This window comes from Prunus mume, linkage group LG5 (assembly GCF_029339155.1).
Source record: "Prunus mume cultivar Tortuosa linkage group LG5, ASM2933915v1, whole genome shotgun sequence".
In the NCBI taxonomy this organism is placed as follows: domain Eukaryota; kingdom Viridiplantae; phylum Streptophyta; class Magnoliopsida; order Rosales; family Rosaceae; genus Prunus; species Prunus mume.
The window spans coordinates 1,113,310-1,136,396 of record NC_142702.1 but is presented as its reverse complement, the minus strand read 5'-3'; the positions used below and the strand labels follow the sequence as shown (position 1 = coordinate 1,136,396).

The 23,087-nt window shown below is 38.0% G+C and overlaps 2 protein-coding genes across 6 annotated transcripts; one reads left to right on the top strand and one right to left on the bottom strand.

The window, feature by feature from the left end:
- Nucleotides 1–8,765: 8,765 nt before the first annotated feature.
- On the bottom strand, nucleotides 8,766–12,968 carry LOC103330896 (uncharacterized). Of its 4 annotated transcripts, none has more exons than XR_016126784.1 (5): nucleotides 12,832–12,968; nucleotides 12,591–12,719; nucleotides 12,299–12,468; nucleotides 9,582–10,781; nucleotides 8,766–9,024 (listed from the first exon to the last, which is right to left on the bottom strand). XR_016126784.1 is itself a non-coding variant. In XM_008233505.2 (5 exons), exons 2-5 carry the CDS (start codon nucleotides 12,710–12,712, stop codon nucleotides 8,930–8,932), a joined length of 1,311 nt encoding a protein of 436 aa, XP_008231727.2. In that variant the 5' UTR covers nucleotides 12,713–12,719; nucleotides 12,832–12,968; the 3' UTR covers nucleotides 8,766–8,929. The 4 variants fall into 4 exon arrangements, 2 of the variants coding, with proteins under 2 accessions (XP_008231727.2, XP_088907957.1); XR_016126785.1 differs by having other exon boundaries at nucleotides 12,299–12,464; nucleotides 12,832–12,875; XM_008233505.2 differs by having other exon boundaries at nucleotides 9,858–10,781.
- Nucleotides 12,969–17,512: 4,544 nt separating this feature from the next.
- LOC103330897 (MATH domain and coiled-coil domain-containing protein At3g58210-like) lies at nucleotides 17,513–20,845 on the top strand. Of its 2 annotated transcripts, XM_008233506.3 has the most exons (4): nucleotides 17,513–17,776; nucleotides 17,880–18,002; nucleotides 18,101–18,258; nucleotides 19,790–20,845. In XM_008233506.3, exons 2-4 carry the CDS (start codon nucleotides 17,881–17,883, stop codon nucleotides 20,689–20,691), a joined length of 1,182 nt encoding a protein of 393 aa, XP_008231728.1. In that variant the 5' UTR covers nucleotides 17,513–17,776; nucleotide 17,880; the 3' UTR covers nucleotides 20,692–20,845. The 2 variants fall into 2 exon arrangements, with proteins under 2 accessions (XP_008231728.1, XP_008231730.1); XM_008233508.3 differs by lacking the exon at nucleotides 17,513–17,776 and having other exon boundaries at nucleotides 17,795–18,002.
- Nucleotides 20,846–23,087: the final 2,242 nt, after the last annotated feature.

Below are 23,087 nucleotides of genomic sequence, written 5' to 3'. Positions count from 1 at the left end.
ATTCCAAGAATTGTGCCATCTGCAATACTGTCTGCCCTTGAGTTCTTCTGGTTTGGGCATTCTGTGAGGCGTCTCTATTGCTTTCTGTAGCAACATTTCATCAAACAAAGCATCTACTTTGGTCAGATCGAAAGAATATACTTTGTTCTGCATGGGTTTGTTTGGAACGAACCCTCCTGTGAATGGTGGCGGCTTTTGATCCCTTGGAGGCTTTGTAAGGGTTTTACAACTGATGGGATGCTTTAATTTTGCCATTTCCGCAACTGCAACCTCTCTCTCCTCCGATTCCTCTGCATCTTCTTCTGACTCCACTTCAATCATATGTATTGAGGAAGAAGGGGATTTGTAATACGTGCCTTTGGAAGAGTTCCTCTTCTGCTGTTCCTCTCTGAGCAATTCCTCGTACTTGGCTGCTTTATCCGCCAGTTCTGCCAGATCTCCAAACAACATCCCATCAAATCTTTTCCTCAGAGAAATTTTGAGGGCAGCCTGAGCCATTTGGATGAAGTGTCTTTCTTCGATGGGGATTCGGCACTTCATTTTGAGCTTCCTGAACCTGTTTATAAAGTCTTGGGCAGGTTCATCTTCACTCTGTTTGAGAGCGGCAAGGTCACTGATGGTGACTTCTGGCTGAATCCTGTAATAGTAGTCATGGAAGACGCTCTCCATTTGCTCCCAAGTCTGAATAGAATTTGCTGGCAGGTTAGTGTACCAAGTGAAAGCTTGTCCAGAGAGAGAGTTCCCAAAAAGTCTTAGCTTTAACAGTGGGTTACTCTCTATGGCTATGCATTGGGTGGAAAATCTGCCTACGTGCTCAACTGATGAAGCATGAGGATCCTCTCCGTTGAATAAAGTGAAGTTTGGTACTTTAAAACCTGGGGACAAGGGTATCTGATCGATGTAAGGTGGATATGGCTTCCTATAGGTGGGCCTTTCCCCCTCTTGGCTTCAGGCTCCATCATTTCCCTGATCATCCTCTACAATGCCCCCACGTCATTTAAAGCATTAACGGGAGGAGGTTTTGTCCTCGCTCGCCGAGCAAATCCCTATTCGGGCCGAGCAAATCGTGGTTCTGCCCTATATGGTCTAGGTAGAACTTCTTCCCTGTGCTCCTCCCTCTTCCAGCCTGGGTGGTTCCTCCGCTTGCCCCCGCCTGCTTCTGCGTTATTGGCATAAGGATAGTTTCCCCCTCCGCCTCTCCTTCCTCTTGCAGGTGGAGGGAATGGATTGGGGTCCATCCTTCCGGGCCTGTAGGGTAATATTGCTGCTGTGCAGAATTTCCATAGGGAGATCTTGTGGGCCGCTTGTCGCGGAATGTCGAGGTTCGCTGATTCTCGGGACTTGTCTGGCGCAGAGCTCGGCCGTATTGGGGCCACACGCTTCTTGGACAGAACAACCACTTCCCTGTGTCCACCTGAATTTCTCCCGCTCGTATCCCGCCACCGCACCGAGAGGATTCTCTTGATATGGCCATGCCAATCCTGGTGGGGACCATAGGAAGGTCTAGTCTGGACCACCTCATCGGATTAGGAATTCAGCCATGGTAGCCTCCGGCCCTTCCCGAATTACTGCTGACCCGCCATTGCATCATGGTCTGCCATATTATTTAGGTATCTTGGCTCCTTTGTGTTGTGACCTCTTATCGTAACACGATTCTGTACAGTTCATCCTTCCGAGCCGGCCCCGACCTCCCGCCTCTGTGCTACCATGTCTTGAATGCCGGGCATCACTTTCTTCGATTCCACCTTCCCGAGGGCCACTTGGTTTATTTCCATGTCGTGGTGTGGGTTCGGGTAGAGCTTCCAGATTCATGGGTGGTAAAGAACTATGTATACCGAGAAGTCCCAGGCGTGCCAAATTGTTTGCCCGCTTTGCGTTTACTCCTGTGATGGAAGGGCAAAGTTCCCAACGCTTGAGAACCATAGACTGGTCAACAAGTCAGCTTTCTTTGGTGTGCGAGCGTGCATCGCTAGTAATAAAAATTCTAGCAGACTTAGTTTGGAATAGATAACTTGCGCCCAAGTTATTGATTTCTGCAAACAAACGATTGTGAATTTGGGTGAGGAATATCTCCCAAGTAAGTTCTTTTCTTGCCTCGATCGGTGAGGACTTTAACAATTTATCTCAAGTATAAAGAGGTTGTTCTGCCGTAATGGTTGATGGAATTTAAATCGTGTTTAGCGTAATCGCCTTTTACAAAACTATAACAATAAATACTCATGCTAGGGAGATGAAGATACAGCTTGGAACTCCATTTCGCTGGATGGGAGGCTCTGCTCGGCCGGACTGAAATGCCCGGCTGGACTGGAATGTCTGGCTGGATCGGACTGCCCGGCCGGATCGAGATGCTTGGGCTGGATCTGGAATGTTGACAACTCTGATTGCTAAGCTTCAACTATAAATCGATACCAAAGGTTGATTCTGGCAGAGCTTCAATGTACTTTAAGCTTTTGTGAAGCTTCGAGTGGGAATCGCGCTTCTTGGTCTGTAAGGGCGATGGCTGTTCTTGAGGACTTCAGTGGGCTAGAGACTGCACTGTAAAATTTGTTGAGGTTTTCATGTTTGGGAAAAGCTCAAGCTCAACCTGTCTTGGTTTTTTGCTAAACCAAATTTGTAACGAGAGAAATCTCGTTTTGAATGACTTATTTTCTAAGTCTGAACCTTGGGAATTCTAATCTAAAGCTGGTTTTCACTTGGAATTCAAGTGAGCTTCTGGTTGATTTTGAGTTGTTTGTGTTAGTGTCTTGGCTCAATGAGCTTTGGTTGCTTCAGTGTTTTGAAGGTTTTTTGAGATCAAGTGATCATTTTGAGTTTTTGTTTTTGATTGATTTTTTGGTTGTTTTTTGAGTGTGTTTTCCCCTGTTCACTCCTTCTTGTATTTATAGTAAACTGTTTCTTCTCTGGAGTAGGGTGATTGTGTTTATTTATTGGGCGACAAAGATATTTCCCCCCTTTTCCTCTTCTTCTTCAGTTTTGGCAGATAGGCTCTCGATAGGCAATCACTTCTGCTTTTCAGCTGCCCCTTGTGATATTTTACCCGTGATGGTTAGTTTGATTCCTTTTCTGACAGCTCCTGCTTTCTGCTTATCTCTCTCTGAGATTATAACTTGCTTATCTCCTTGGGAGAATTACCTTCTCTGTAAAGACAGAAAAAAAATCTCTGAATATACATATATAAGGGGGATTTAATCTTCAGCTTCTTCGAATCAACTTGATGTCACGAACTCTTCAATCACTTCTTCTATGGCAGTTGCCATTGCTGACTTCCGCCATTGTGACTTTTTATCCCGAGGTTGCCACGTGATTGTTCCTTCTTCTGACTCTCTTCCTATTATGTTGGGCCTGTGAGGCCCAAATCACCTTGTTTACTCGATGAGCCTTGGACTCTTCTTTTTTGGGCTTCCATCTTTTATTTGGGCTGGATGTGTCAATTTTTGGCCCAAACACAAATAATTGTGCTAATTAAATCATATTTAACTAGTCAATTATTCTTATTTAAGATAGAAATATCTCTCTAAATCAAGTATCCAATTTCCATCAAATCTTCTTGATATTATCATGTCATTCTATTTATGGAAAAGATAATTCCCATCAATAGGGAATTATTCTCCACAAACCCTATCAAAGATGGAGGCTCTATATAAAGATGGCATCTCACCACACATGAGGAAATTATGAAACCCTAGCAAAACTCCTCTCTCACAACCACGTGCCCTCACCCTCATTCCCGGTGCACATACCTCCTCCTATCACGTAGAGGAAAGCTTTATCCTTTCAGTTAAAGTTGTATCTCCCTAAGACCATTTCACTGACTTAGGCATATCGGAAGGCTTTTGGCCAACATCCCCCTGGGTGTTCTCCGTTGACCGCATTTATTTTGCATGGTTGGGGGAAGAAGAGGATCGAGAGAAAAGAGGATCTTCCACTAATATTCTCCCCAAAATTTAATTGCACAAACAAATTGGTGCTTTCATTCAAAAATTCGAGATATATTCAAGGTGTTCCTCTCAAATCCTAATCTAAGGAAATCTATTTCTTTCCGTTCATCATTCATCCGAAGCTTTTCGAATAACCATGGCCCAAAGTGTACGCACAAGGAGTAACGCCACCGCGACAACCTAATCCGCCACTAGTAGTCCTAGCCACCATGGTTACGCGCCTCAACCTATTATTCGTGATCAAAGGAGAGCATCCACAACCAAGATTATCCAACAATCTTAAGAGTATATCCATGGCTCCCATCACCAAACTTCCTGATGTTTCCAAGATCGATACCTTCAATGAGCTTTCTTTAAACGCTGGCAAGTACAAGTGTTTTCCACCCTTGATGTTCTTAATCTCTCCACCTACCTTACCAAGCTCAAGCAGCAGAAGGAACCGACAACTAAAATTAAGCACTAGTACAATGGGAGAAAGGTAACAAAATACGTAAGCACACCATTTTGAGCACACTTTCTAACGAGTTGTTTGATATATATTGTTCATACAAAACTGCAAAAGAGATTTGGGAGAATTTGAACAAAAAGTATGTGATCGAAGATGCTGGCACCCAAAAATATGCAATTGGAAATTTCCTGCAATTCCAAATGCTGGACAGCAAAGATGTGTCATTAAAAATTCATGAGTACCACAAGCTTGTCAACGAATTGAAAAATGAGGACGTTGATCTACCTAAAACACTTGTGTGTGGAAGTCTCATTAAAAAGCTCCCTGAATCATGGAAGGACTACAAGAACAACATGAAGCACAAAAGGAAGCAAATGAGCCTTGAAGACTTAATTGTGCCCATTCGAATTGAAGAAAAGAACTGTATGCAAGACAAAGTCATCAAAGCCAAAGAAATTTCGTCCAAAGCCAATGTCATCGAAGGTAAATCTTCCAAGCATTACAATAAATCTAAATTTTCTAACGCCAAGCATGAGAACAAGTTAAGGTCAACAAACAATCAGTCAAACTTCAAGAAGGGAAGTTGCTTCGTATGCGGAAAACCTAGGCGCCATGCACATGAATGCAGGCATAGGATGAGAGATGACAATCCAGCTAGAGCAAACGTGGTCGAAGCAGATGATATCATTGTTGCAGTCATTGAGATAAACATGGTGACCCTGGGTGGTAGACTCTGGCACTACTAGGCACATATGTGGAAATAGGAACGCATTCACATCTTACACCCCAATTAGAGATGAAGAAGAACATGTTTTCATGGGTGACTCAAGGCGCTCATCAGCTGCTAGAAAAGGAAAGGTTCTTCTCAAACTTACTTTTGGAAAAGCAAAATCTTGTCTCTATTGCTTTACTTGGAAAAGCAGGGGTTAAAATCGTACTCGAATCTGACAAGATTGTTTTGACTAAAAATGGGTTGTTTGTAGGGAAAGGATATTGCAACCAAGGGTTATTTGTACTGAATGTTTCTGAAGTTATTAATGGAAATGCATCAACATCTTCTGCTTATGTGGTTGACTCTGTTGATTTATGGCATGGTAGACTTGGTCATGTGAACTTCACATACATGAAGAAAATGAAAGATGTAGGATTGCTATCTTTTCCCACATATTCAGAAGATAAAAAATGTAGTGTGTGTATTGAATCTAAGACAACCAAAAAGACATGTAAGCCTGTACAAAGAATTGGAACTACTTGGTTTGATGCATAGTGACCTTGGTGATTTGAAACAAACTATAACTAGAGGAGGAAAAAGATATTGACTTTTATTGATGATTATTCAAGGTACACAAAGGTTTATCTACTTAGAAACAAAGATGAGATTGGAGAAATGTTCATAAAGTATAAGGTTGAGATAGAGAATCAACTGAATAAAAAGATAAAAAAAGGTTAAGAATTGATAGAGGAGGAGAATATGATTCAAACCCTTTTAGTGCATTTGGTGAAGAAAATGGCATAATACATGAAGTAATTCCACCTTATTCACCTGAATCTAATGGAGTTACTAAAAGGAAAAATAGAACATTGAAAGACATGATGAATGATATGCTTGTTAGTTCATGGGCACCATTAAACTTGTGGGGCGAAGCTATCTTATCAACTTGTCACCTACAAAGTAGGATACCTTATAAGAAAACTGGAAAAACCCTTTATGAGCTATGGAAAGGACATTCACCTAATCTAAAGTACTTGAAAGTGTGGGGGTGTTTGGCTAAGGTCCTTTTGCCTGAACCAAAGAAAAGAAAATCAGGGTCCAAAACCTTTGATGCTATGTTTATTGGATATGGCCAAAACAGTGGGGCTTACAAGTTCTTAGTTGTCAAGAGTGATCACAATGTGATGGAGGTGAATACCATAGTGGAAACTAAAAATGAAGATTTCTTCCGGGGTGTTTTCCCTATGAAGGTCACCGTAGAGCCCATGCCTCGTTCAATATCAGAATCTGAAAGTAATGATAACTTAGAAGTTGAACTGAGGAGAAGGAAAAGGCCAAGGAAAGAAACTAATCTTAAAGATGGATTCTACACCTTCTTAGTTGACAATAACCCACAAACCTATAGAGAAGTTGTAATGGCACCAGATATACCTTTTTGGAAAGAAGCCATTAACAATGAATTAGAGTCGATTCTCTCTAACCATGTTTGGGAATTAGTGGATATACCTACATGAGCAAAAACTTTAGGGTGAAAATGGATTTTCAAGAAGAAATTGAAATCCGATGGGTCTATTGATAAATATAAAGCACGTTTGGTAGCTAAAGGTTACAAGCAACAAAAGGATATAGATTATTTTGATACCTTTGCTCCAGTAACAAGGATTTCCTCAATTAGAGTATTGATTGCTTTAGCGTCCATCTACAATCTTGTTATTCATCAAATGGATGTAAAAACTACTTTTTTAAATGGTGAATTGGAAGAAGAGATCAATATGGATAAGCCAGAAGGCCATGTTGTTGAAGGTAAGGAGCGCAAGGTATGCAAACTTGTAAAATCTTTGTATAGTCTGAAACAGGCTCCCAAGCAGTGGCATGAAAAGTTTGACAAAGTGTTGCTTTCTAATGGGTTTCTAATCAATGATGCAGATAAGTGTTTATATTGTAAATCTACTGGTAACTCTTGTGTAATTATCTGCTTATATGTTGATGATATGCTTATGGGAACTAATCTTGAGATTGTTACCGAGACCAAATCATTTTTAGCATCAAATTTTGATATGAAGGATATGGGTATAGCTAATGTGATTCACGGGATCAAAATTACAAGAGATTCTGATGGCATTTGTCTATCTCAAACAAACCGTGGCTTTTCTTGGTGTGCACGGCAACTCCTCTCCTCAATAGGCAAAAATTGTCTCCTCCAAAATCCTTCTCTTCATCGCAAGTCAGAAAGTAGAGGAAAATGAAATTGCAAGATAAAGAGTTATGAAGAGGAGCCAAGTATTTATAAGCATTAGGTATCCTTGGCCAAGAAGGAACCTCAAAAGCATTCTCCAATCAAGAGCCCAATTCCAAGAATAAATCAAGTCCAAATCTCAAAATGAGCCCAACTTCAATTAGGAGTTTAAAAGCCCAACAAGCATTTCATATCTCCTACATGCCCTACTCGCACCATGCAGAAGCTAGGTGCCATTTGTGGGAACATGAATTTTGGCAACCAATCAGAATGTGACACGTGGATAAAGGAATATTCCTTAAGTCAAATAATTGTGCTAATTAAATCCTATTTAATTGGTCAATTATCCTGATTTAAGATAGGAATATCTTCCTAAATCAAGGATCTGATTTCCACCAAATCTCCTTGATATTATATTGTCATCCGATTTATGGAAAAAAATAATTCTCATCAATAGGGAATTATTCTCCACAATGGAGGCTCTATATAAAGATGGCATCTCAACACACTGAAACCTTAGCAAAACTCCTCTCACGCTACACTCTCTCTCCCTTTCTCATGGCCACGTGTCGTTGCCCCTTTTCCCGGCACATGCGCCGCCTCCTCTCATGTAGAGGAAGCTTCATCCTATCAGTTAAATTTGTATCTTCCTGAAACCATTTGTTTGACTTAGGCAAAGGAAAGTCTTTGGCCAACACCTCTCAGGTGTTCTCTGTTGACCGCATTTATTTTGCAGGGTTCAAGGAAGAAAATGAACGAGAGAGAAGAGGCTCTTCTACGAATAGTTTCCTCGAAATTTATTTGTACAGACAAATTTTCTATTGTTATTTACTATGTCGTTTGACTCATTTCTAAGTTTTCCTCCTCTTTTTCTTCCTCTTTGGAATTTCTTAGGACTAGAATCAACAACTAACAAAACAGATTAGAATTGGACTTGTTTTACGTGTTGTGCTGTATTTTAGGAGAAAAACTTAGTTGCAACCAAAATAACTCTGTTTTGCTATCCCCAGTCAATAATATTATGACACATTGAAGTATTATTATGCATGTTATAGCATTATTAGCCGGAAATAGCAAAATAGTAGTCTCTCCGTTTCATGAAAGTCTCATATTTTGGAGTAATGGTCAGCTCTAGACTAGACAATTTTGCAGTCACCCTTTGCCCCTTCTAAAAATTGACAAAATAGCTTCAAAACCCCTTCAGCAATCCAACTACCAAAAATAACTTCCTTTTTTCACACAACACTCACTCGGTAGGAGACCCATGTTTTTTGCTTAGTTGTCAGATCGATCACGTAGATTAACATATGTGATATGTACAACATGTTAGAAATCTTTCACCTGACCAATTAAACTTCTTTCACATGAACCAAAAAACCTTCTTCAAAGTTTCACCCATCCACTCCGACCAAGACCAAATGCATAAAACACTAATGCCAAACCAAGGTTTTATAAATAATACAACAGCACTGTACGACAAACAACAATAGCCTCCATCACAACAGAAAATTTATTATCATGAAAACCCTGTAAGCACTACAAATATTTTGATACAATTATTTCCAGTTGTTGCCTCCTCCAAAGCTCTTCCTTGATTATTTCAATTTCAGACAATGAGGTGATTCTAGTCTGTTCGCAAAAGCGATTCCTGCACGTATCTGGACAGGCATATAATGCATTGTCATGATGCCTGCATAATAAACAGAAGAAGATTAAACATAATCAAAATTTGTATGAACATGACACTTATGTGTGCCACTGTAAAAACAAGAGCTGGGTAATAATGATTCAATTCCTACATGAGTTGTCTAGGATCCACTTCAGATGGAGAAATGTTCTAGTGGATCTTTGAAGTTTATTTACTCTTTTACAGAATAATAATATTACATAAAAACTAAAATACACCCAAAACACCTACCGCAAGTCTTCCAAAAAGAAAAAAATGAATAACAATCACACAAAATTATAAATAGGCATTACACTAAAACCCTGAATCATCACTACTGTAACGCCCTTATGCCGCAAGATATATTCAGGTCACAAAAAGAAAAGGAACAGAAACAAAAACAATCAATTAGAACAAAAGGATAAAGAATAAGCTTCAAAACCCAATCGGAGAAAATTCATTATATTAGAACAAAGAGAACACAATCAGATCTTCAAAGAAATTGAAGACCTTAAATCATCAAAATAAAGACCTATTGCAGCAAAAATACAGCATCAAATTAAGATGAGAAATTCTCATACCGGTGGACATGTTGCTTGGGATTATTGGAGCTCACCAAACACAGGGATTTCGCTACTGTGCAGATGGAGGCAGGGGAGGGAGTGTTACTTCGGATGGAAGGGTTTGGTTCAGAACAAAAATTGCAAAGGAGGGTGCTTTTCCAGCACAATGGTTTAGAAACAGGATCATGCTTAACATGGGAGTTGCATATGTAATACATATATATACGTATATTGCATATGTTTGTCATCAGAGTGAATTCTAAAGTAAGGCACGTCTCCCATAACCAAGCTCACCATCCATGTTTATTTCAACACAGCTTTCTTCTGCCACTCCCATGTCTCTTTTTGCAACCTGAAACTCTAGTGTTGCAACAACAAGCCTAGCTTTTAACCTCTTGACTTCAATCTCCAAAGCATCCACATTGTCTCTCTGTTCTTTCACCTGTCGTGCCCTTTCCACAAACTTGTTCATACCCAAGGCGGATTGAACATGAGGCTCCAACCAAGCCAAGTCAAATCTGAAGGTCTCAAGCTCCTCCCATAAAATTTGAAGGTGCTTACAGGCATCCTCAACCATATCCTTACCCTTTGTAGTCTGTAGAAAATACAGGAGTCTACCCAAAGCTGTGAATGCCCATTCAGTAAACATACGACTTCTCTTCCTCTGGCACTCAATCAATGAAGGATGCAACAAACAGACTTCCTCCAGTAATGGAACAAAATCTTTCTCTATTTGCCCTAAACCTTTGAAATCCATGAGCTTGCCAACTGGGTTGGAGGGCGTTTGCTCATGTTCCTTGATTATGGAAGAGCCAACAGGGCTATCATTAAGCTCAGAGCAAGCTTGTTCAGAACTTATTGAATCCTGGAAAGCAAGCACTTGATCAAAACATCGTGTCGTAAATGCTATTGAAGAGTTAAGCAACTGTTCAGAACAAGGTTCCCTGAGAGGTTGTGAAGACTCTGTAACTAGCACAGAATCCACATTTGAAGGTCCTAGCGTGTGATCTTCATGCTTTGGGGGCTCTATGGGTGTACAAAACCAAGTTTCTTGGACTCCCGATATCTTATAGTCAACCTGACTGACTGCAACCTCGGCTTCAAGAACACATATATCATTCACAAGAAACCCTTCAGTACAATCACAAAGCTCACTTAGAGGCATGAATGATGTGAAGCCCCAATCACTTTTACTTTCACTGAACACATGTTTAGTTTCTGTAAAATCAAAATACGATGGATTACAAAACATTCATAAAAAATAAAAATAAAAAGAACAGCAAATAGGAAATAAAAGAATAATAATAAAGGAAACTCGATCCAAAGTTACTACCATATACACAGCTATGTTCTCTTCTAGTATAGTCTAGTATGTTTGCACAACACAAGTAGATATGATTTCATCTGCAAAATTTTCTAATATGAGAATCTCATAACCTAATGTCTCACACAGTCTGGAAATATATATATAAACTGGACAGCTCCACTTTAAAAGGAAATCGTGGATGACATTGGTGTCGAGCACCCTGCAATATTGTCTATTAATCAGGACCATCCAATTTACCAGGTTCCTTTCAAGAGTCATCATTGCAAAAGATGAACCAAAAATATATGCACGTACATTTCTGCAGGAAGACGTTCTAATCAGTACCTAAAATTCATCTAATTCATCTCTATCTGATACAATGGTTGAGATGCATGTCCTTAGTTTTCAACTTAGGTTTTCAATACATTGTCCTTAAGCATGAGCTACAGATTTGGGACCAGACTAACCAAATCGATGCCTACATGATTTGGTGATTGTTATACCCTTTCTTTTCTGTACCTTAAAAATACAATGAATTGGTGGGCCAGCTGACCAGACCTTCACTAAATACAAAGCATTCGAGCAAACATTACAAATCGCTACAAATTTCAAGTGTAAATTACAAATTTCAGCTTGTAATGGTATTCATCTTTTACTCATGAAAAACTATACTATTGCCCAAGTGAAAGCACCTGCACTAAAAGCAGTAGGCCAACTTCAACAGAATATGTTGTTGCAGCATCTTAACCTTCATATACACCATTGCAATTAGAAAACTACGGCCGATGCACATCATACACATTTTCAGCATAATAAAAGTAAACACCCACACATGCACATGGAGGAGTTTGTTTTATGTTTTTCCAGTAATTACCAACAAGCTCTGTTGCCATATGTAGTCTTATTTCGAAACAATTTTCCGAGGGCAACCGTTTTCATTGAAATGTTAAAGAGGAAATGAACCTTATAATCAGCAAGTAAAAGTCCATGAAGGAAAGATATTACTAGATGAAGACCGGGAAACAAATGACCGAATTTACACAATGCTTTGTTCAATTTCAGTAAGAGAAAATAGAAGAAAAGAAATCATGCTTGGTGCTGTAGGGAAAATTAATTGGGAAAAAAGAAAAAGGAACGTATTGTTAATTGACTTGAGAGAACTGACCAAACATAGTATTTCCTAGAAGGGTGAGATGAAGTAAGAAAAGACAAATGTACAATGAACAATAAGATACTCTCCCAAGTTAAACTATTTTCTTCAGATGGAATCTCTCTTGTATGGTAAAGTAAAGGTTACCAATCTTCTTCTCTAAAGTTTTAGAGAGTAACCCAAAATTAAAATGTACAAGGAGTTCACTTTCAATTCACAGCAGCAAAACAAAAAATTAAAAATGTGAAATAAACAACATGAAGAGTAGATATAATTTACCTACTGTGATTGACTTATCACGGTCAACTTGATTCACCACAGTCAAGGTGAACTGGGCATATCTACTCCACCCAGATGGCAATGCTGAAGCATCTGCAACATTCAAATATATCGACAAATCGTGCTTCCCGGGATTTCCACTGCTTCCCTTTGGATACACAACAATCTGCCTGATCAAAACAACCAAGTATATAGATATATAAGCCAAAGATAATGACATATACATATATATATATATATATTTATTTATATACCAAATAAAAAGAATGATGGGATTTCAACTCAAGCATACCATTGAAAATCACCAACAGCAAAACTCTCTGAGTAATGCTTCTGGGATTTCAACCTAGAGAATTTTTCAATCGTCCATGTGAATGTTACAGACACAAGCTCCCCAACTTGCTCAGCCTCCATTTTTGGTCTAACAACCCAAAAACAGTAAGCAAAAGAAAAATCATCATATTATAACAATAATAAACACCAAAAATCACACAACATAGCCTAATTTAGAAAACCCATTAACTCAAACATACCTGAAAATATCCAAGAACCAAGTTTCACAGAGTCAGAAAGAAAGAGACACACAGCAAAAATGGATGTCGAAGACGTTTTTTGGAAATTTAATGGGATATTATTACACAGGGATGACACGACGTGGCACACCTTAAGCCACATGCTCAGAGTCAAGTCTCAATCATTCACGTAGGAGACAGAAGGAGACTCGTGGACCCCGTGAATCGGAAAATGGTGGCAGTTGCAACAGTTGCAGCAGCAGCAAAATTACAAATCAGGATTCCGTGGCCGACATCCCACCTGTGATTTGGACCGTTGGATTGCTGGTGTAAAAATTAAAATGTTAAGTGAAAATCCATGCAACCGGTAAAAAACAAAGTTTTGCAAAAAGATAAGATTTGCTGCAGCAGATATTTCAGTGATCATGCTTGCTTACTAAGAAAGACAAGACTCTAGGTCCCACTCTTATAAAAAGAGAAAAGATTTTACATTTGTGGCTAGTGTTTTCTTCTTCTGACAGCTGAATCTTTTTTGTTTTTTTAATCCCCAAAAACAAAAGTGGAGCCCGCGTGTCTTATTCAACTTGTGAATGTTAGATCATTATTTGTCGCGGATGTATTTTCAAGGGTGTAAAGTTATTTTACATTTTTTTTATAATATTGGGATGTAAAAGTAATTTTTATTTCAATGAAAAAAATGTAAATTTGAAGATGTAAATTTAATTTTCTTGTATTAATTTTTTCTTTTGTAAAGTTTAATTTATTTTTTTACCAAACAAAAATCGACCTAACATTTTTAAAATGCTGACAAAAGTCATAAAATAACATTGTAGGTGTTTACTTTACTATTTTTCTAAACCATTTGATGGTTATATATAAATTTATTTTAAAAAATTTATGAACCTTTGAATTAATTGCTAGTCATTGGTAATTATGGGAGTATATGAAAAAAAAATACAAATTTATAAATAAACCCAATTCTAGACATGTATTTATAAAAAAACTCAAGCACTATTTAAACATAGAAACACACCCAAAATCAACCCCAAAGTCAACTTTTTGGGTGTGTTTATAAATGGGTTTTGAGTGTGTGTAATGATGAGTTTTGGGTGTGTTTATATGTTTAAATAGTGCTTGGGTTTTTTTATAATTTCAACCCCCATTTTGGGTGTTTTAGTAAAACTCCCAAAAAACAACTCCAAACGGCTACAACACTCAACCAAATGGGACCCGCCACTATAAATTGATGGGCGAGTTAGACCGTATTCGTGTGTCACTAGTAATGTGGAAAAGTTGCAACTCTTCTCACTTCTCTCTCCTACTTTCGATCACGCGGGGCCTAATTTGAATATGTAAAAACAGATGTAAAGCTCCATTTTTTTTTTACGTCTCACCCTCTTCGTCTATGTTTACACCCATATACACACTCACACCGCAGTCCGCAGGGTGTTTTCGGCCAAAGGGGGTGTTAATGTGATATACACCCCCTTATACACCTAATCATTAGAGATGCTCTTATCTTAAAGTTTGATATAATATCTCCCCCAAAAAACAACAAAAATACGCTCCTCGCTTCGTTTTCACTTTGAGGGGGGAGGAACTACTATTCTTCCCCCCTTCTCCCTTTTCTCTCACTCCCTTCTCCTTTTTTCCCCTATTTTTAGACTGAAGATTTCCCCTTTTTGTCTTTGCTTTGTTATGATTCACCCATCACAAATGGATGCATCTCGGTGTCATATCTCCACCTGTGTTTCGGCCTCAGATCTCAACCATTATCCTTTTTCTGGTTTCTTTATGTTTGTAATAAGTCGCAAAGACTCTTTTAAGTTTTTATGTAGTTTTCACATCTCATTTTTTAGAGTTTTACATCTCTCTTTTGTGAGAGTTTTATTTGTATTGTTATGACTTCGTTTCTTCAAGCTTTATCCATTTTTTATTGTTCTGAGTTTGCAATCTTAGTTGGGATGCTTATGCCAAAATTTCTTCGATCCTGCAAAATTGTTAGTGAAGACACACTAGATTGTCTTAATTTTGATGTTAGATCACTATGTTATTGTAATAGGCCTTTGTAGCTAGTTTGTATTGGCCTTTTATTGCTACTTTGTATTTGTTCTTTTGTGGCTAGTGGTTTTTTTGGCTGAATTATGAATGCAATTCCAAAAAATTTCAACAACAAAAACGCTTGTTGTAACATCAGTGTAGATATTGTAAAATAAACTGAATATAAGAGCAGAGACGGAGCCACAGTGGGCTGACAAACGACCTATATAAGCCATGGGAATAGGCTTGGAGGTCTACCTGAATCGATGGTGCAACCCTATGGATTGCCTTCCAACTGTTTGATGTTTTGCCTGAGGAAGAAGAAGGAGATGGCCTGAGGAAGAAGAAGTGTACTGCATTTTTTTATTTTAAAAAAAAAAACCTCCTTGAGCAAAACGACGTCATTTTGGCTCAATCAATTTTTTTTTTTTTTAAATGACGTGGGCCAAAACAACGTCGTTTTGAGCCAAGTCATTTAAAAATAAAAAACAGAAGTTTTCCTTCACCCTTCCCCAACCCCTCAAAGCCCACCTACTATAGTGTCGTTGATGTGTTGCCACTGCCGCCAGAGTTATGTCGTCAGCCACCACCTATTATTGCGTCACTATTATTGTTGTTTGGTTAATTGGCATAGAAATTTTACAAATTGAAATCACTCAAAAACATAAATAGAAAAATGACATATTGAAATAATTCTAGTATATTTTTCCGAGAAAGGAATAACATTTGGAAGAGAAAAAATAGATAATAAAAAAAATAACCCTCTCTTAAATTTTCTTTGAAACATTTACACCATGACCACATGAGATTCGAATCCTTGATCCGTCATTGTATAAAAGCTTACGTCTCTCTTCTCACTATCAGGTGTATTGATTTCAAAACGGAGGGCCCCAATTCAATTTATCTTTAGTATTGAAGGCTTTTAACCATAGCATTCATTGTGTTGTTGTAGGTTGAAAACCACTTCGTCACTCTTCCATCACATTTTGTTTCTTATTTTCACCTTTTTACTTGTGGGACCCACCATTTGGAGCCCTCCTCTTTGGATGTTTGCAAGTCACTAATTGGTTGCTTCATTAAAACCTTAGTAGGAAAACTTTATGGGAAAAATACCTAAGTGAAGAACAAAAGAGTACAAATTTGCTTGGGACATTGATATAGCGTTATGCGCGTTTATGTTGCCTTGTTAAAACTTTGTTTAAAAAAAACTCATTGGGAAAAATCTTAGTCGAAAGAAAAAGAGTACAACATGCATATATCGTATGTTAGAGGACTCTCGAATGCTCTCCTTATTTATGCATGCCTCAATTTAATTGTTTATAAAGTCGACGTAATTTGATATCATGTACTAGCTTTTGTAATGTACATTGAGATAGATTTGGTTAAGAGTTGTACCAGATTATCATTTGAACGTATTTTTCTGACTTCGATTTCATAATTCTTCTTAAGCTCATGTGTGTGGAAAAGTGTTTGTGATACATGTTCAGTCATGTTGCCCTTGATGTATACTCTTCTATTAATGAGCAAATTATCATTTGATGACTTGAAGCTTGAGTGCTCTGATCCTTGTGTTGATGGTGAGAAGTGGCTCAACATGACTTTTTTCGGCAAATTGGTTCAGTAGAGGTTCATGACTCAAATTGCATTTAATGCAGTCGCTCAGTTCTTCTTTCGCTCCTGAAATTTCGCAGTTGTTGAAGTCAACTCAAGCTTCTGTTTTGGGTAAAAGGCATTTACCCAAGTGAAACCTTTTGAATTGTAGGCAATAACTTTTGTAGAAAGTTAAATTCCATTGGGCTAAATCACTACTTTGGGCCTTCTCTTTTAAGCCGAGCTCCCTTTTCAATGAACCAAGTGGCCCAAAGCCTATCAAACATCTTTAAAAAACTTACTGGGCCTTTTTTAATTTTTGGCCCAAACAAAAGCCACGGACGAATAGAGAAACGGGGGAAAATAAGAATCCCTTGAGCAGATTTTGCTTAGAAAGAACAAGGGAGGAATATAACATTAAAAAAAAGGAAAAAAAAAAAGGAGGAATAGAAAGAGAAAGAACGGAAAAAGAAAAAAAAAAGGGCGGCAGCCATGGCAAGCAGTTATGGGTGGAGGCTTTGTCGGCAAACTCAGGGAGGGGGTTGCTGAGGCATATTCTTTTTCTCTTTTCTAAGTTTTTTTTTTAATTTTTAAAATTTTATTTTTAAGATTGGTGCGCTGGAAGAGTTAGTCATTTTCTTTCCTTGTTTTTTTTTTTGGTTTATAATTCTTAATTTTTTAAAAATGTATTTCTTTTTATTTAAATTTACGTGGCATTATATTATTGGATATACAAGCCATATCAGCAATTTAACCGAATTTTGGATGAAAGTTAAGAACAAAGATTACTTGTTTGTGAGCACCCATGTTAATCTAAGCACCATGAGCCATGGGTTTAGGCGAGTGAACAAAACTTTAACTTGTGGATTAGAGGTTTTAGTTTCGAATTTCCACGACTTCATAATTGTGTATGTGTGAGAAATTCTTCTTATCTCTAGTTTAGACTATCGCTTATATTAAAAAAAATTGTAATCACCGCAAATGTCACCAAAACAATAAAAAATCAAAAAGAACACAATCAGATAGCTTGGTTACCTCAATGATGTTTTGCGATAAAAAACCAAGTATTTATTAGTCTAATTCTACTAATAAATGAAAATGATGTAGAAAAAGAAAGTGACAACATTTCTTGTTTGAAAAAAAAGTATAAAACGACAAATAAATAAAAAGTATTAGAAAGAAAGAAAAATATCTGCCTTTCATCCAAAAGTTTCGCGATATAAAATTGGAAAAGTCTTTGGGCTGTACACTTTCCCCTGCTTGGCTTTTGAGTTTACGGACGTGCTATCTCTGCAGAGCCTCGTCTCTCTGCGAACTTTGACTTGTCGATTTGAAGGTAAGTTTGAGTTCTGGGTCTTCTTCTAAACTACTTTATTTTAGTGTTATAATTAGTAGTTGGTGATTTTTGTTTACTGTTTGTGTGTCTGGGGTTGATCAAGAATGGAGAATCAGCAAGTAGGAGAACTTGTATCTGAAACTTTCACATGGACCATTGAAAACTTCTCAAAGTTGAAGAACCAGAAGCTTTACTCTGAGGTTTTCCTCATCGGTGATTGGAAATGGTATTTTTATGTATCTCCTGCTGTTTACATGCTTCAAAGTTTTGTGCTTTTTCATGATCCGTTGTTGATCATGGGATTTCCTTGGTTGGTTTGACTAGGCGGATACTTATATTTCCAAAAGGGAACAACGTGAAGCAGTTGTCCGTGTATTTGGAGGTTGTAGATGCTTCAGACTTGCCATTTCTGTGGACTAGATATGCCGAATTCAGCTTGACTGTGGTTAATCAACTGAATAGCAACAAGTCAATAACAAAGGGTATTTTCTTTACTGTTCGTTGTTGTTGATTCAATTTTATTTTTGTGTATTTGTCTGCTATATTTTCATTTCATGATGGCAAAGACTAATTTGTCAAATGGAATTTGTGATTCTTGCATCTTTTTATGGAGGTTCTTCTGCTTTGATTCAGGCTCACACTTCCTCTTGTAGAGTGAATTTTGTTTATGATCGCAACACAGCCTGATTGCCTTTTCTTACAATTCAACTTTGTAAGAAAAGGCAATCAGGCTGTGGCTAGGGTGTGGTGTAAATTTTTTACAATTGTTTGGAATCAGGGACTTAGAGGGAAATAGAAAGTTTATTCTTTTTGTTCTGGACAGACCATTAATTACAGGAATTTACTTTCCTATACCATGGAGATTTCCCTTGTATAAAATAATAGAGTTCGATGGTATTCTATTGTTCAGCACACACACACACACACACACATATATATACATATTTTTTTTTTAATCTTATTTCATTTCATCGTTCTAGGAAATACTCCAGAAGTGGTAATTTCTGTCAAGGCTTTTAACATTAAGATCTCTCTTATTTTTATTTTTTATATTTTTTTTCTTTTCTGAATTTCCCTTCATTTTCTCGCCATAACCAAACACATGATTTTACAATGTTATTTATTCTCTTACTGAAACTGACCAAAACAGAGTAATACACTCCCTTCATGGACTTTTACTTTCTGATTTGAGATTCAATTGCTCTGACATTATGATTTCAGGTTAATAAAAACGGTAATAACTAATAACCTGGAAAAACACAAAGAAAATTACTCTTATCTTCATGTGGGGATGTTCGACTTTGTTGTATTTGAAATTGAGTAGGATTTACATGAGCCATAATTATCTAATTGCAATGGTTAATAAGAAGAAGGTTAAGATGCTTGATCAAAATATTCTGTTTGCTGCAAGAATAGATCTGCTGCTTTTTATTGCAGGGTTTGGGATTTCACTTGAGCAATATTATAGTTTCATTGCCAATACATGGATACCATTGCAAGCACATTACCTGAATTCTGAATATTTAGGGCTTATCCGAATAAAGAAAAAGAAAAAAGAAATGCATTCTATTTAACAAAGGTGGAGGCCAACTGGCCCACTGTGCCCATGTAATTTTAAGCTTTAGAAAAGAAATGGTAAAACTATCTTAAAATCATGTAGGCATGATTTGCTTAGTCAGGTCCCCAAAGCTGGCTAGGAGTCTACTTTATGTTTGTCTATCTGTATATTATGTATGTATCATACCAGATAGACACACATAACAAATATCCAGTAGTGCTCCAATGCATGAGGCTAAGTATTTTGTTAATAAGGAATATATCATATTTGAAATCATTGGACTCATCCAAAGGTTACGATCAGAAGCGAAGTTTCCTATACAGTGGTTGAACTCTCCTATATATTGTTATGTTAAACTTTGGAATAAGCTTCCTCTATTGTTATCTTTTATTAGTTCTTAATTAGCTATGCAGTTTTTACTAAGTTTTCTGTGCTCCTATATTTTGATTTCACAGACAGTAAGCATGGGTTCAATTCAAGTGAGAGTGATTGGGGTTTCACATCATTCATGGCTTTAAGTGAGCTTTGTGACTCAAACAAAGGCTTTCTTAGGAATGATAAGTGTATTATTGAAGCTTACGTTTCAGTCCGTAAGGTTGACATTAAGATTTTGGAAGACCAAGGAACTGGCAGTTCTGCAACAATAGAGCCTTCAGAGCAAGAAGATCAAGGGCAGGAACCTTCAAGTGTGGATTCTGTACAAGTTCCACACTCGTCAGTTACAACACCTAGTTCTGAACAGGTGGTTGCTTTCCAGGATGCACCAAGTTCCAGACAAGTTTTCATTGAGCCTACTGATAGCTATGTTGACCCTTCCATAGTCAAGGTGCATGACAAAGTGCCATTCACTCCAGTTGGAAAGCTCATGGATTTTAGGGGTTTGGGGAAAATAGAGAAAGTTTTTGTTCCATTGCTAGAGGAAGTTTGTTCATGGCATCCTTCATTGGTTGAGTGCCAAAAGAAGAGAAGTCGTACATTTATTGAATGGGCATTCACAGCTTTGGGTCGAGTCTTGCATTTTCTGAAGACTACGAAGGTTAAGGATATGAACGAAGATGCCTGTGAACACCTTCAACTTTTGTGGGAGGAGCTTGAGACTTTCAAATTTGACTTGGCTTGGCTGGAGCCTTCTGTACAAACTGCTCTTAATTTGAAGAAGCTTGTGGAAAGGGCCGGGCAAGTTCAAAAACAGAGAGAGGATGTGGATGCGTTGGAGATTGAAGTGAAGAGGCTAAAGGCCAGGCTAGCTGTTGCAGAGATAGATCTTGAGGTTGCAAAAAGAGACTTGGCCAAGGCAGAAGTAGGCTTTGGTAATGATACAAATATGAATAGGGAGTTGGGTTATGGGGGGCATTAGCCGTATTTTGGAAATTCTGTCTTTGATAATTACAAAATTTATGCAATCTGTGTAACATAATTCAAAATGTATGGAGTACTTGCATTCGACCTGTGTAACGGTATTTCATGATATTTTACAATATTAGCAATTTGCAATTCCTTTTGGAGAGTTATTTGCATGTGGAATTTGTATTTTTTTTCTTCTTCTTGAGCTCGATCTTTTGTTTTAAAGTAGTGTTATAAGGACTCATTGTCAACAATGCTAAGGGAACTTTCAATTCATTACCATTAGGGTTCAGATTTGGTGACACTGACATCTATGAAAGGACAAAGTTAAGCACAGGATTTCAACCCTTAAGGGATTGTGAGCAATCTAATGGGTCAAAATAAGTACTTCTGATATTGTTGTCTAAACAGAAAAACAATAGTCTTTAATTACGTTTCTCGACAATGCAAGTCAATGTTATTATTATTTTCCTCAACTCTGTCCCATCTTTAGTTTCTTGCTGTAGGGGTTTTTTTATTCCAGCAGCCTGACGAATGGGCTTGGGCTTCAAAAGAGAAACAGTGAAGCTGCCTGTGTCTGAGTTCAAGGATCAGGCCCCAAGAGTGTTTCGAAAGGGTATCTGAGCCTTAGGAAACACTTTGGTCTTTTTCATCAATGAAACCAACAGTTGCTTACAGATAAATTATTGGCTTGGCATGAAAAGCTTGTGGGATGGGAGCTGAGCATTCATGAGTTTAGCATGAGAGAGAGAAAGAGCTGCGATTTCCAGAAGAGAATATGGGAGGAGATGGAGGAATATGGCTCGAAATTGCAGGGGTTTCAGGGATGAGAGATGATGATTGCTCTCTGGATGTGTGTTTATGGAAAGAGAGGAAGAAGATGGAAGCATGGGTGGCTTTAACATATTTCCAGCAGCTTGATGAAAGCTTCATCAAGCTCCTGGGTGATTTGACAAAAGAGAAAATGGGAAGAAATGGAAGAACAAGGCTTGAAATCGAAGGGTTCTAGAGATGAGAGATGATGCTTGCTCTTTCTGGATGTGGGTTTTGAAAGAGAGAAATGAGGAAGATGGAAGAACAAAGCATGAAATTGAAGAGTTCCAGAAGGGATGCTTGCCTTCGATGAATTCTCATGGTTGATGGGAGGCTTGCAACAACCAAGGTGAGTTGTTTTTGCTTGGTAGAAAGTGGTTCCTTTTATAGGCACTGAAAACCTTAACTTTGTCAAGCCATCATCTCCCATTTTCCTCACTTTCTTCCATTTACTCTTGTTTGGTGAAATTTCCCTAGCCTAAACCCATAGGCACGCAACTTTTTGGGGTTCCAAGGTTCTAAGGCAGCTGAACTTCTCCATGTGGGTGAGGAGCCACCCACTTTTGTTTTTTGTTTTCTCACCAAAGCTTAAAGAGGAAAGAATGAGTAAGGGTGCTTGGTCAAAAAGGTGATTAGGACATGGGTTTGTTTGGTTTTGGTGGTTTGGCTGCGATATGGTTTTAACAAAGATGCACGATGCTGGATATTTTATAAGGTGCTGGGCTGGGCTGTTTTGTTTCCAGCGGCTTGTGAGTTTGCTTCAAGCTGCTGGAGGTTTTGGTTGATATGGGCCTTTTCCTAAGGTGATGGGCTATTAGGTTTTCTCTCATGTTTATCCATATGTTTGGACTCAAGGAATGAGCTTTTGGTCTTCAAAACTTCCACCCTTGGACCATTAATGGGCCTCGTGAACGCTGAACCATCCATACCACAACTCTCTCAAGAAGCCCGAAATTGCGTGGCTTGGGCCCACTTAAACTTGTAGCGTGGCATGTTACTTAAATAAGGATTTTCCGCTTGGTGTTGTATTGGTTTGAAAATATATTTGAGCCCAGCCTTAGATTTTTTGGGCCTCAACACTTGCATGAAAATATAAAGACATTTGTGCCCTCTTTAATTTTTTTTAAAATAAAGTTTTTAAACTCCGCAGCACTTTTCTTCTTTCCGGATATACCCATAATTTAGAAATACATTTGTTTCTCTAGGTAGAATTGCATTTTAAATTGTTAATTGGGGCATATTGATCATAAAAAAAAGGTAATAAATCTTTAGCTTGTTTTTCCAAGATGGATGGAAGGTTTCATTTCCCCCATCATTTTCCCATGAGTCAAGAAACCTTTTCCCAAGCCTGAAGTTACCATTGATTAGGTTGAGGAAATTTTTTTAATTGACTTGTTATATTTGATGATTCTTGCACTCAAAGTAAGGCTCGTCAATGGTCTGAGCTGGGTCGGATTGAGATGGGCTTTTATTAAAAAATCATTGGCCTGTGGATTCGTGGGCCAAATGATGACCCCCCTAACTCAAAAAACATAGATCCTCATTAATTTGTATATCTTTAGTCAGTTTTTAAATTTCATATGTATAATTCTTTTT

Excerpts from the sequence above, each read along its gene's own strand:
- LOC103330896 (XM_008233505.2), bottom strand. The coding sequence starts at position 12,712 with ATGGAGGCTGAGCAAGTTGGGGAGCTTGTGTCTGTAACATTCACATGG. Across the intron at positions 12,469-12,590 it reads GCTGTTGGTGATTTTCAATG|GCAGATTGTTGTGTATCCAA; the intron begins GTATGCTTGAGT and ends TGTTTTGATCAG. Across the intron at positions 10,782-12,298 it reads TGATAAGTCAATCACAGTAG|AAACTAAACATGTGTTCAGT; the intron begins GTAAATTATATC and ends TTGATTTTACAG.
- LOC103330897 (XM_008233506.3), top strand. The coding sequence starts at position 17,881 with ATGGAGAATCAGCAAGTAGGAGAACTTGTATCTGAAACTTTCACATGG. Across the intron at positions 18,003-18,100 it reads CTCATCGGTGATTGGAAATG|GCGGATACTTATATTTCCAA; the intron begins GTATTTTTATGT and ends TGGTTTGACTAG. Across the intron at positions 18,259-19,789 it reads CAACAAGTCAATAACAAAGG|ACAGTAAGCATGGGTTCAAT; the intron begins GTATTTTCTTTA and ends TTGATTTCACAG.